Genomic DNA, 14,867 nt, shown 5'->3' on the forward strand with positions numbered 1-14,867 from the left:
TCCCTGAGTCAACAGATGGGGACGTTTGCAAGACAACAACCATCTGTACGACGACGTTTGCAGCAGCATGGACTATCAGCTCGGAGGCCGTGGCTGCGGTTACCCTTGCTCCTGCATCACAGACAGGAGCGCCTGCAATGATGTACTCCATGACAAACCTGGGTGCACGAATTGCAAAACGTCATTTCTTCGGACGAATCCAGGTTCTGTTTACAGCATCACAATGGTCGCATCCGTGTTTGGCGACATTGCGGTGAACTCACATTGGAAGCGCGTATTCGTCATCGCCATACTGGCGTATCACCTGGCGTGATCGCATGGGGTGCCATTGGTTACACGTCTCGGTCACCTCTTGTTCACATTGACGGCACTTTGAACAGTGGACGTTACATTTCAGACGTGTTACGACCCGTGGCTCTACCCTTCATTCTATCCCTGCGAGACCCTACATTTCAGCAGGATAATGCACGACCGCAGGTTGCAGGTCCTGTACGGGCCTCTCTGGATACAGAAAATGTTCGACTGCTGCCCTCGCCAGCACATTCTCCAGGTCTCTCACCAATTGAAAACGTCTGGTCAATGGTGGCTGAGCAACTGGCTCGTCACAATACGCCAGTCACTACTCTTGATGAACTGTGGTATGGTGTTGAAGCTGAATGGGCAGCTGTACCTGTACACGCCATCTGAGCTCCGTTTGACTCAATGCCCAGGCGAATCAAGGCCATTAATACGGCCAGAGGTGGTTGTTCTGGGTACTGAATCGTCAGGATCTATGTACCCAAATTGCTTGAAAATGTAATAAGATGTCACTTCTAGTATAATATATTTGTCCAATGAATACCCATTTATCATCTGCATTTCTTCTTGGTGTGGCAATTCTAGTGGCCAGTAGTGTATGTTCTTCATGGCACTTCCTCGCATCACTGCACAAAATTTTTTTCAAAAATGGTTCAAATGGCTCTGAGCACAATGGGACTTAACTTCTGAGGTCATCAGTCCCCTAGAACTGAAAATGGTTCAAATGGCTCTGAGCACAATGGGACTTAACTGCTGAGGCCATTAGTCCCATAGAACTTAGAACTACTTAAACCTAACTAACCTATGAACATCGCACAGATCCATGCTCGAGGCAGGATTGGAACCTGCGACCTTAGCAGTCGCGCGGTTCCGGACTGAAGCGCCTAGAACCGCTCGGCCACAGCGGCAGGCCAAAAATTAGTGACCACACGAATTAGTTCCCGTATGCTTCATTTTGTGGTCGTCATCCACGCCACCGTCATGGTCGGCTGTTTCGTTTAACATTGTCAGTTTAAACGTTGCAATAACATTGCTTCAGAAGCACAGTAGTTTCGTGTTGAGGACGCTAGACAAACGAAACGATTCAATTGTTAGTTTTAAGCTGTTAAAATTTGCAAAGTTGTGACGTAAAAATTACAGCATGCTAAAAATCGTAACCGGTGGGGGTGACTATAGAAGTGGGAAAGCACTTAAAGACCACTTTGGTACGTTTTTTCTAGAATAACTCGAATGCGACGGCCTCTAGCGATGTCGTATCCCATTAAAAAATTAAACTGTGTTACATTTCCTGCAAAAATGGTCCTACTAGTTTTTTTTTTCTTTAGGACTATTAGTCTGCTTGCAGAGAGTTAGGAAATACTGAAAATCTTGCATTCGCTGTAGGTTCGGTGGTTTTTATAAACCAGTTTCAGGTAGTTTCGCTAGTTGACAGACCACGAGTGTATCAGATTGTTCATCTCCACGGTGGCGCGTTGTAATCATTCATCGTTTAGCCGGCCGGGTGGCCGAGCGGTTCTAGGCGCTACAGTCTGGAACCGCGCGACCGGTACGATCGCAGGTTCGATACCTGCCTCGGGCATGGATGTGTGTGATGTCCTTAGGTTAGGTAGGTTTAAGTAGTCCTAACTTCTTGGGGACTGATGACCTCAGCAGTTAAGTCCCATTGTGCTCAGAGCTATTTGAACCATTTCTTGAACATTAGGAGAATGATGAGGAAAGTAGAAGAGAATACAATATTTTTAAAATGTGTTCGAATAAAACTTGGCCTACGATCAAAAGTGCGCTGTAGTAAACAGTAACAACTGTATTTGTAATGGTATAATGTACATTACCGTCCAAGTTTCAATAGTTATAATAGTCTCCCGGTAGCGTTAATACTTACTGAAAGAAAGGTCGTAAGTTCGGTATTTGCCTTGTGTGATAACAATTTTTTTGTACATTATATTGTGTGGAACAAGGTACAATTTATTATTGTGAGCATCGTAAAAATAAGTTTTAACCATACTGTACTATCAGTCAGGTCAAATTTTTTACCAGTCATGATAACGTTGTAAGGTAGCACGCAGTATTTTTCGTTTTATGTGCCAATCTCTAAGATTTCTGTCTTTTAATTAAATTAACATTAAATTATCTCTAAGACTTCTGTCTTGTAATTAAATTACCATTAAACCATCCTACTATATATATATATATATATATATATATATATATATATATATATATATACGAGGGCCGTTCAGAAAGTAACTTCCGGTTGATTGAAAAAAATACACCAAGTTAAATAAAAATATTTTAATATATACATCTTACAACTACATCTTTGCACTATTTTTCTACAAAGTCTCCATAGCGATTGAGGCACTTATCGTATCTCTTCACAAGCTTTGAAATTCCTTCTGCATAAAAATCACCCGCTTGAGCCTGGAGCCAGCCTGTGACCGCATCTTTGAACTCTTCGTCGTCATCAAACCGCTGTGACCCGAGCCATTTCTTCAAATGCATGAAGAGGTGATAATCACTTGGCGCCAGGTCTGGGCTGTAAGGTGGATGGTTGATAACGTCCCACTTGAAGGACTCAAGAAGGGCCGTTGTTCTGCGAGCAGAGTGGGGACGGGCGTTATCGTGCAAAAAAACCATACCGGAAGTCAGCATACCACGGCGTTTGTTCTGTATAGCCCGTCGTAACTTTTTTATTGTTTCACAGTACACGTCTTGATTAATGGTCGTACCACGTTCCATGAATTCAACCAACAACACCCCTTTGGCATCCCAAAACACCGTTGCCATCAGTTTTCTGGCAGAAAAATCTTGCGAGGCTTTTCTTGGTTTGGTAGGCGAATTTGAATGTGCCCACATCTTTGATTGTTCTTTTGTCTCAGGGTTCACGTACTTAATCCAGGTTTCGTCACCGGTCACGATTCTGTTTAACGATGGTTCTCCTTCGTCCTCATAACGTGACAGAAAGTCTAATGCAGAGGCCATTCTTTGAGTTTTCAAATGGTTCAAATGGCTCTGAGCACTATGGGACTCAACTGCTGTGGTCATAAGTCCCCGAGAGCTTAGAACTACTTAAACCTAACTAACCTAAGGACAGCACACAACACCCAGCCATCACGAGGCAGAGAAAATCCCTGACCCCGCCGGGAATCGAACCCGGGAACCCGGGCGTGGGAAGCGAGAACGCTACCGCACGACCACGAGATGCGGGCTCTTTGAGTTTTGTGGTGGTCGGTAAGAATTTTGGGCACCCATCGTGCACAGAACTTACGGTAACCCAATCTTGCTGTCACTATCTCGTACAAGAGAGTCTTAGAAATCTGTGGAAAACCAGTAGACAACTCCGACATTGAGAAACGTCGATTTTGACGAACTTTTGCATCAACTGTCTGAACGAGTTCGTCAGTCACCAATGATGGTCTACCACTCCTCTCTTCATCATGAACGTTTTCTCGTCCACTTTTAAATAAACGTACCCATTCACGGACAACTCCTTCACTCATAACTCTTGGTCCGTACACGGCACAAAGCTCACGATGAATAGCTACTGCAGAATATCCTTTGGCTGTAAAAAGCCTTATGACAGCACGCACTTCACATTTGGCGGGGTTTTCTATTGCAGCACACATTTCAAACTGCCACAAAAACTAAACTAGCGCAGGTACGACGTTCACTCGACCACGGCTTGATGCCGACTGACCTGTTGAGTGCGTGAACGCACAGATGGCGTCGCTACTCCCCCCACAACCCGCACTGTGACCAATCGGAGGTTACTTTCTGAACCGCCCTCATATATATATATATATATATATATATATATATATATATATATATATATATATATATATACTCCTGGAAATTGAAATAAGAACACCGTGAATTCATTGTCACAGGAAGGGGAAACTTTATTGACACATTCCTGGGGTCAGATACATCACATGATCACACTGACAGAACCACAGGCACATAGACACAGGCAACAGAGCATGCACAATGTCGGCACTAGTACAGTGTATATCCACCTTTCGCAGCAATGCAGGCTGCTATTCTCCCATGGAGACGATCGTAGAGATGCTGGATGTAGTCCTGTGGAACGGCTTGCCATGCCATTTCCACCTGGCGCCTCAGTTGGACCAGCGTTCGTGCTGGACGTGCAGACCGCATGAGACGACGCTTCATCCAGTCCCAAACATGCTCAATGGGGGACAGATCCTGGCCAGGGTAGTTGACTTACACCTTCTAGAGCACGTTGGGTGGCACGGGATACATGCGGACGTGCATTGTCCTGTTGGAACAGCAAGTTCCCTTGCCGGTCTAGGAATGGTAGAACGATGGGTTCGATGACGGTTTGGATGTACCGTGCACTATTCAGTGTCCCCTCGACGATCACCAGTGGTGTACGGCCAGTGTAGGAGATCGCTCCCCACACCATGATGCCGGGTGTTGGCCCTGTGTGCCTCGGTCGTATGCAGTCTTGATTGTGGCGCTCACCTGCACGGCGCCAAACACGCATACGACCATCATTGGCACCAAGGCAGAAGCGACTCTCATCGCTGAAGACGACACGTCTCCATTCGTCCCTCCATTCACGCCTGTCGCGACACCACTGGAGGCGGGCTGCACGATGTTGGGGTGTGAGCGGAAGACGGCCTAACGGTGTGCGGGACCGTAGCCCAGCTTCATGGAGACGGTTGCGAATGGTCCTCGCCTATACCCCAGGAGCAACAGTGTCCCTAATTTGCTGGGAAGTGGCGGTGCGGTCCCCTACGGCACTGCGTAGGATCCTACGGTCTTGGCGTGCATCCGTGCGTCGCTGCGGTCCGGTCCCAGGTCGACGGGCACGTTCACCTACCGCCGACCATGCGGAGACCTCACGCCCCAAGTGTTGAGCAATTAGGCGGTACGTCCACCCGGCCCCCCGCATGCCCACTATACGCCCTCGCTCAAAGTCCGTCAACTGCACATATGGTTCACGTCCACGCTGTCGCGGCATGCTACCAGTGTTAAAGACTGCGATGGAGCTCCGTATGCCACGGCAAACTGGCTGACACTGACGGCGGCGGTGCACAAATGCTGCGCAGCTAGCGCCATTCGACGGCCAACACTGCGGTTGCTGGCGTGTCCGCTGTGCCGTGCGTGTGATCATTGCTTGTACAGCCCTCTCGCAGTGTCAGGAGCAAGTATGGTGGGTCTGACACACCGGTGTCAATGTGTTATTTTTTCCATTTCCAGGAGTATATATATATATATATATATATATATATATATATATATATTTGTTCGAATGGAATGGAAACTAAGTAACAGAAATGTAGAACGGAGACAAAGACAAAAGGCCAGAAATGAATAAAATTAAGTGAATGGTTAAGTCGAGTTCCCGCAACGTTTCTCATTGCGACCAGTATTCTCCTTCCTGTTCAATCTCTCCCTTCGGAAGGAATTGTGTGCAGTTTTCTGCCTTTTCGCCTCGAAACGAACAGCCAAACGCACGGCACTGAGGCATTAGTCTACTTAAAAACTTCGAAGGTACACAACACTTCCTATGAAACTTCCTCGCAGATTAAAACTGGTGGTAGAGCACTTGCCCGCGAAAGGCAAAGGTCCCGAGTTCGAGTCTCGGTCGGGCTCACAGTTTTAATCTGCCAGGAAGTTTCATATCAGCGCACACTCCGCTGCAGAGTGAAAATCTCATTCTGGAAACACTTCCTATGCTTCACACATAACGTTTGGGTCCACAAGGGCTGCCAATATCACGCGACGTGGTTTTAGCCAATCCTGAACTGCGGACGGGCGGCAAACGCTGGGTAAAAGGATCGTCATACTTTCCTTACACAGAGCTTTATCATAGTTGTGCTGCTAGCGCCACTCTTACGCAACTGGTGTGGAATTTGAAAAGAAGTCATCTTTCAGATGTAGAAGCACGCGGTTTATGGCGCACCAGTCCCTTTTATGGTGTTGCGACTTTTTTTTCCTCCAGTGTAGCACTATGCCTCGCTAGTGTTCTCCTGACGTGTTGTAGACCTGAAAACTGGTTTAGATTGCATAAAAAGGGATAGTGCTGTGCAAACTAGGATTGCTTATGATGTAACAAATATTTTTAGTAAATGTCAGGCTCCTTCCCCTAATGCCTCATGTAATGACAGGACCTTGATTAGAAATATTACTAAGAAACTAAAAGATAATGATGCTCTTATAACGAAAGCTGAAAGGGCTCTTCACTCGTAATTGCATGTAATGAAGAATATATTTCGAAAACCATGTCTTTATTCGAAGAAAATGGTATTTCTGAACTGCAAGTCAGTCCTACTTCCTCCCTCCAGAAAGAAATCAGATCACCTGTTAACAACGCCAATTTCTTGCTTAAGCCACTTCACATAAAGTCACTTACTAATATGAATCCAAAACCTCCCAAACTAAGGGCGCAATTTAAGATAAATAAGCTTGGCCATCCCATTCGTCCAATTTCGAACAGTCAGAACAGTGCTTATCATGAACTTGCTAGATTTTTACGTGATCGGCTGAAAAAGTCTTTCGTCTTCACTCATTGCTATTCTGTCTTAAATAGTGCTGCTGTAGTTCTCAAAGTAGAGGATATAGACTGTGACCAGGCTGCTAGATTGTCTTCGTTAGACATAAAAAACCTTTACACCAATATTCCCTTGCAAGAAACCCTTAAGATTGTGGAGGAAAATCTGCATAGGTTTAAGAAAGATATCGGTGATGAAGAAATTACAGATTTCATGAATTTGATCACCGTTGTAGTCAAGTACAATTACTTTCAGTTCAATGGGCAACTGTTCGAACAAAACGACGGCCTAGCCATGGGAACCCGCTAGCCGGAATTCTTGCCGATATTTTTATCAATTCGTTAGAGGTGAAGTTCTTTACGTTGTTTTCAGCTACAAAATGGTTCAAATGGCTCTGAGCACTATATGACTTAACAACTGTGGTCATGAGTCCCCTAGAACTTAGAACTACTTAAACCTAACTAACCTAAGGACATCACACACAGTCATGCCCGAGGCAGGATTCGAACCTGGGACCGTAACGGTCGCGCGGTTCCAGACTGAAGCGCCTAGAACCGCTTGGCCACACCGGCCGGCGTTTTCAGCTACAGATCTGGGCATTTCGTCGTACTGCAGATACGTTGACGATGTATTAGTAGTCTGCAAAGGTCCTCCTGATGGGATCAACCACATTTTCAATCTGTTTAATGATCTTCATGATAATATTAAGAAATAGAAAATGAAAATCGTCAATTGAATTTCCTCGATCTTATGTTGCCATTAATTGAAAACAGAATTTCCTTCAACATTTTCCGTAAAGGGACTCAAACTGATCAAATCGTTCCTGCTTCTTCTACGCATCCAGCCTCTCACAAAACTGCTTTCTTTTTCTCAGCCATTCACAGAGCGCTTTCCATTCCCCTCTCGAAAGAAAACTTTAGTAATGAGATTGATCTTATTAAAACTGTGGCGGTCAACAATGGTTACGAAACTCGGTCAGCAGATGATATCCTCAGAAAGAAGATTGGTAAGAAAGGTACTACATTTGGTTCTTTCATTAGCGTCCCAGAAGAATCGGAGAAAAAATTCTTCTCAGTTCCATTTTTAGGTCCAGTGTCATACCAGATTGAAAGGTTGCTTCGGATTAAACACAAATTGCCTTTTCTACAAATAACTTGAGAAAAAAATGTCATCCATAATTTAAAGTCAACTACTAGCCCTCTGCAGAATTCTGCTGTCTACAAGATTTCATGTGACACTTTCGGTGCCTGTTATATTGGTCAAACAGGACGTGCCTTTTCAATTCGCTGTAAAGAACATTTTCGGGTGAAAACCGGTTCGTGTGCCCCTAATTCTTCTTCTGCAGATCACCTGTTAATCACCCTCCTAAAGGGGTTGAGAAGCTGGAAATTTTGCATATGGAAAAAAATGGCGTAAACTTGATATTTTGGAGGAGCTGGAAATTTTCAAGCATTTACTTTCGAATGACGGACTTTTTCTCAGCGAGCAGGTGCAGTTGCGCGGAAGAAGTTATTTCAATGGTATAAAGCCGCTGCTTGACGAGATCTAACACTGATGTACCTCTACTTCTTGCAGATTCAGAGATACATTTCCTTTCTACTTTTTACGGCTCATATACGTAAATTAAAAAAAAACTTTTTTGGTTTTTATAACGTATCTATTATAGCAAGCAGTAATGTCATTTAATGGATTATTTCGTATATGTCTTCTTTATGCATTTATTCTTGAATTTTTATACTACAGCCAGCCATTCATTAGTTGTATTATACAGGGTGTTACAAAAAGGTACGGCCAAACTTTCAGGAAACATTCCTTACACACAAACAAAGAAAAGATGTTATGCGGACATGTGTCCGGAAACGCTTAATTTCCATGTTAGAGCTCATTTTAGTTTCGTCACTATGTACTGTACTTCCTCTATTCACCGCCAGTTGGCCGAATTGAAGGAAGGTAATGTTGACTTCGGTGCTTGTGTTGACATGCGAATCATTGCTCTACACATCAGTATGTAGCATCAACAGGTTAGTGTTCATCACGAACGTGGTTTTGCAGTCAGTGCAATGTTTACAAATGCGGAGTTGGCAGATGCCCATTTGATGTATGGATTAGCACGGGGCAATAGCCGTGGCGCGGTACGTTTGTATCGAGACAGATTTCCAGAACGAAGGTGTCCCGACAGGAAGACGTTCGAAGCAATTGATCCGCGTCTTAGGCAGCACGGAACATTCCAGCCTATGAATCGCGACTGGGGAAGACCTAGAACGACGAGGACACCTGCAATGGACGAGGCGATTCTTCGTGCAGTTGACAATAACCCTACTGTCAGCGACAGAGAAGTTGCTGCTGTACAAGGTAACGTTGACCACGTCACTGTATGGAGAGTGCTACGGGAGAACCAGTTGTTTCCGTACCGTGTACAGCGTGTGCAGGCACTATCAGCAGCTGATTGGCCTCCACGGGTACACTTCTGCGAATGGTTCATCCGACAACGTGTCAATCCTCATTTCAGTGCAAATGTTTTCTTTACGGATGAGGCTTCATTCCAACGTGATCAAATTGTAAATTTTCACAGTCAACATGTGTGGGCTGACGAGAATCCGTACGCAGTTGTGCAATCACGTCATCAACACAGATTTTCTGTGAACGTTTGGGCAGGCATTGTTGGTGATGTCTCAATTGGGCCCCATGTTCTTCCACCTACGCTCAATGGAGCACGTTATCATGATTTCATACGGGATACTCTACCTGTGCTGCTAGAACATGTGCCTTTTCAAGTACGACACAACATGTGGTTCATGCACGATGGAGATCCTGCACATTTCAGTCGAGCTGTTCGTACGCTTCTCAACAACAGATTCGGTGACCGACGGATTGGCAGAGGCGGACCAATTCCATGGCCTCCACGCTCTCCTGACCTCAATCCTCTTGACTTTCATTTATGGGGGCATTTGAAAGCTCTTTGTCTGCGCAACCCCGGTACCAAATGTAGAGACTCTTCGTGCTCGTATTGTGGACGGCTGTGATACAATACGCCATTCTCCATGGTTGCTTCAGCGCATCAGGGATTCCATGCGACGGAGGGTGGATGTGTGTATCCTCGCTAACAGAGAACATTTTGAACATTTCCTGTAACAAAGTGTTTTAAGTCACGCTGGTACGTTCTGTTGCTGTGTGTTTGCATTCCATGATTAATGTGATTTGTAGAGAAGTAATAAAATGAGCTCCAACATGGAAAGTAAGCGTTTCCGGACACATGTCCACATAACATATTTTCTTTCTTTGTGTGTGAGGAATGTTTCCTGAAAGTTTGGCCGTACCTTTTTGTAACACCCTGTATATCATGCAGTATCCCGTTATTGTAATTACTTTATGTACACCGTTCAGGTGCTTGTTCATTTCCCTCTCTGCAGTTACGAGAGATGTTTACAAAATAGCTTGTTTTACCAATTAGCGGCATTGTCTTGAAGTTTCCGTGGCGCATAAGTCACATGATGTTTCAGTTTCGTGTTGACTGTAGCAGAGGACACATGGCAGCCCTTAGTGGCTTGCATCTCTGTTGCATCTTAATTTAATTCTGACGCTGTCAGGTATGACCGCAGCTTTCGTATTTTTTGGTACGTTATGCTGTAACATCTAGTTTTAATTTTGTCCGACGAAGGTGTCCCTTGTGACAGCAAAACCTAGGTCACAAATTAATTGTGTCGGGACTGAGGGCTGTGTTTTTCAAAATTTTGTATTATACAACAGTCGCTGATTGACGGTCATGTTAAAAACAGTATGCCGTTCTTTTTGCTGTGTGGTGTAGACGAGTGGTGACTGAGGCGAGCCGCTGCTGACGTGTGTTGCAGATTCCGGTGGCTACGACCGCATGCCGGCGTGTGGCTGCCTAGAGGCGGGCTCGCCGCCGCTGGGGGCGGTGCATTCCGCCCCCACGGGGGGCGGCTACACGCGGCTCAGGGGCGGCGCCTCCCCCGCCTCCAGCTGTGGCGACCTTCACTACGAGAAGGCAGACTGCGGGCACAGCGAGAAGGAGGTAGGTGCGCCGGCGCTGCAGTCGCTGGCTCTCATTCAATGATTAAAGAGACAAACTGGTCTGGAGAAAAAAACGTTTACCTTTACAAAACAATACTTTTCCACTTTTCAACATAATACCCTTGAACATTTATCCACTTGTTGCAACGGGCTCTTTTATTCCGACTGCAAAGAACTCTTGATCTTCATGTTTGATCAACTCCCCCAGTCTCGTTGTCATGGTGCGTTTTCTTTTTTTTGTCATTTTTTGCGTTTTTTTCGTTTTTTTTTTAAATATTTGAATCTTTTATTTTTTCTTATTTTTATAAATTTTTAAATTTCTTATTTTGTTTCTAAAAGTTTTATTCTTGCTTATTTATTCACTTTTTCTTTGTATTATATGTAAGTTTTGTTAAACTAAATGTTCTATTTTGCAGTAATTTGATTTAATTATCAAGTGATTTTGGATTTAGCAATTGATTTAGTATCGGCATAATTGGAACGTCTTCACACGTAATGCCTCCTTTAGTGCATCAAACAAATGGAAAAAATCTAGGTGCTGAATCAGGACTGTAACGGGGATGAGGCAGCACTTCCCAGCCCATTTTGTCGATTGTTTCACGGGTTAGTTGAGCAATATGAGGGCGTGCGTTGTGTTGCTGGAGAATCACACCTCTCCTCTGAGATCCACGACGTCTCACTCTCGAGGCTGGCATCACCTTGTTTAAAAGCAAATCCGATTAGTATTGGCTGTTCACTGTACGCCGCTCTTCGAAATAATCCCAAAAGACCGTCAACATGACTTTTCCTGCTGCTGCTTGCGTTCTGATTTTTCCTTGATACATGAGTTGGTGTGCTTCCCCTCCATGCTTTGTTCAAAAATGGCTCTGAGCACTATGTGACTTAACTGCTGTAGTCATCAGTCCCCTAGAACTTAGAACTACTTAAACCTAACTAACCTAAGGACATCACACACATCCATGCCCGAGGCAGGATTCGAACCTGCGACCGTAGCGGCCGCGCGGTTCCAGACTGTAGCGGCTAGAACCGCTCGACCACTCCGGCCGGCCATGCTTTGTCTTTTTGTTTCTGGCTCATACACTACTGGCCATTAAAATTGTTACACCACGAAGATGACGTGCTACAGACGCGAAATTTAACCGACAGGAAGAAGATGCTGTGATATGCAAATGATTAGCTTCTCAGAGCATTCACTCAAGGTTGACGCCGGTGGCGACACCTACAACGTACTGGCAACAGGAAACTTTCCAACCGATTTCTCATACACAAACAGCAGTCGCCCGGCGTTGCCTGGTGAAACGTTGTTGTGATGCCTCGTGTAAGGAGGGGAAATGCGTACCATCACGTTTCCGACTTGGATAAAGGTCGGATTGTAGCCTACCGCGACTGCGGTTTATCGTATCGCGACATTGCTGCTCGCGTTGGTCGAGATCCAATGACTGTTAGCAGAATATGTTATCGGTGGGTTCAGGAGGGTAATACGGAACGCCGTGCTGGATCCCAACGGCCTCGTATCACTAGCAGTCGAGGTGACAGGCATCTTATCCGCACGGCTGTAAAGGATCGTGCAGCCACGTCCCGATTCCTGAGCCAACAGGTGGGGATGTTTGCAAGACAACATACCATCTGCACGAACAGTTCGACGACGTTTGCAGCAGCACGGACTATCAGCTCGGAGACCGTGGCTGCGGTTACCCTTGACGCTGCATCACAGACAGGAGCGCCTGCGGTGGTGTACTCGACGACGAACCTGGGTGCACGAATGGCAAAACGTCATTTTTTCGGATGAATCCAGGTTCTGTTTACAGCATCACGATGGTCGCATCCGTGTTTGGCGACATCGCGGTGAACGCACATCGGAAGCGTGTATTCGTCATCGCCATACTGGCGTATCACCCGGCGTGATGGTATGGGGTGCCATTGATTACACGTCTCGGTCACCTCTTGTTCGCATTGACGGCACTCTGAACAGTGGGCGTTGCATTTCAGATGTGTTACAACCCGTGGCTCTACCCTTCATTCTATCCCTGTAAAACCCTACATTTCAGCAGGATAATGCACGTCCGCATGTTGCAGGTCCTGTACGGGCCTTTCTGGGTACAGAAAATGTTCGACTGCTGCCCTGGGCAGCACATTCTCCAGATCTCTCACTAATTGAAGACATGTGGTCAATGGTGGCCAAGCAACTGCATCGTCACAATACGCCAGTCACTACTCTTGATGAACTGTGGTATCGTGTTGAAGCTGCATGGACAGCTGTACCTGTACACGCCATCCAAGCTCTGTTTGACTCAATGCCCAGCCGTTTCAAGGCCGTTATTACGGCCAGAGGTGGTTGTTCTGGTTACTGATTTCTCAGGATCTGTACACCCAAAGTGCGTGAAAATGTAATCACATGTCAGTTCTAGTATAGTATATTTGTCCATCGAATACCCGTTTATCGTCTGCATTTTCTTGGTGTAGCAATTTTAATGCCCAGTAGTGAACCCAAGTTTTGTCAGAAGTTAAAACTTTGTTGACGAAGTGCTCCCCTTCTCTTTCATATCGTTCCTCTAGCTCTATGCACACTCTCAACCTTGTGTCCTTGTGTAGCCGCGTCTACTCCTTCTGGAACCACCTTGCACATGTTTTGCGTACTTCAGCTTGTTACAGATAGTGTTATGAACTGTACCAGTAGTACGAGGGCAGTTCAATAAGTAATGCAACACATTTTTTTTCTGAAAGAGGGGTTGTTTTATTCAGCATTGAAATACACCAGGTTATTCCCGAATCTTTTAGCTACACAGCACTATTTTTCAACGTAATCTCCATTCAATGCTACGGCCTTACGCCACCTAGAAATGAGGGCCTGTATGCCTGCACGGTACCATTTCACTGGTCGATGTCGGAGCCAACGTCGTACTGCATCAATAACTTCTTCATCATCCGCGTAGTGCCTCCCACGGATTGCGTCCTTCATTGGGCCACACATGTGGAAATCCGACGGTGCGAGATCGGGGCTGCAGGGTGCATGAGGAAGAACAGTCCACTGAAGTTTTGTGAGCTCCTCTCGGGTGCGCAGACTTGTGTGAGGTCTTGCGTTGTCACGAAGAAGAAGTTCGTTCAGATTTTTGTGCCTACGAACACGCTGAAGTCGTTTCTTCAATTTCTGAAGAGTAGCACAATACACTTCAGAGTTGATCGTTTGACCATGGGGAAGGACATCGAACAGAATAACCCCTTCAGCATCCCAGAAGACTGTAACCGTGACTATACCGGCTGAGGGTATGGCTTTAAACTTTTTCTCGGTAGAGGAGTGGGTGTGGCGCCACTCCATTGATTGCCGTTTTCTTTCAGGTTCAAAGTGATACACCCATGTTTCATCGCCTGTAACAATCTTTGACAAGAAATTGTCACCCTCAGCCACATGACGAGCAAGCAATTCCGCACAGATGGTTCTCCTTTGCTCTTTATGGTGTTCGGTTAGACAACGAGGGACCCAGCGGGAACAAACCTTTGAATATCCCAACTGGTGAACAATTGTGACAGCACTACCAACAGAGATGTCAAGTTGAGCACTGAGTTGTTTGATGGTGATCCGTCGATCATCTCGAACGAGTGTGTTCGCACGCTCCGCCATTGCAGGAGTCACAGCTGTGCACGGCCGGCCCGCACGCGGGAGATCAGACAGTCTCGCTTGACCTTGCGGCGATGATGACACACGCTTTGCCCAACGACTCACCGTGCTTTTGTCCACTGCCAGATCACCGTAGACATTCTGCAAGCGCCTATGAATATCTGAGATGCCCTGGTTTTCCGCCAAAAGAAATTCGATCACTGCCCGTTGTTTGCACGCACATCCGTTACAGACGCCATTTTAACAGTTCCGTACAGCGCTGCCACCTGTCGGAAGCCAATGAAACTATACGAGACGAAGCGGGAATGTTTGAAAATATTCCACAAGAAATTTCCGGTTTTTTGAACCAAAATTGGCCGAGAAAAAAATGTGTTGCATTACTTATTGAACTGCCCTCG

The 14,867-nt window shown here is 45.7% G+C and overlaps 1 protein-coding gene across 1 annotated transcript in view; it reads left to right on the top strand.

The window, feature by feature from the left end:
- The window catches only part of LOC124553621 (growth factor receptor-bound protein 14-like), a 1,033,185-nt gene that overhangs the window by 406,947 nt on the left and 611,371 nt on the right, over positions 1 to 14,867 (top strand). The window contains exon 3 of the mRNA XM_047127476.1: positions 10,670 to 10,854. Coding sequence (XP_046983432.1) covers positions 10,670 to 10,854 — 185 coding nt within the window. The remainder of the gene's footprint in view (positions 1 to 10,669; positions 10,855 to 14,867) is intronic.

The sequence above is a fragment of the Schistocerca americana genome, chromosome 11 (assembly GCF_021461395.2).
Source record: "Schistocerca americana isolate TAMUIC-IGC-003095 chromosome 11, iqSchAmer2.1, whole genome shotgun sequence".
Taxonomy (NCBI): domain Eukaryota; kingdom Metazoa; phylum Arthropoda; class Insecta; order Orthoptera; family Acrididae; genus Schistocerca; species Schistocerca americana.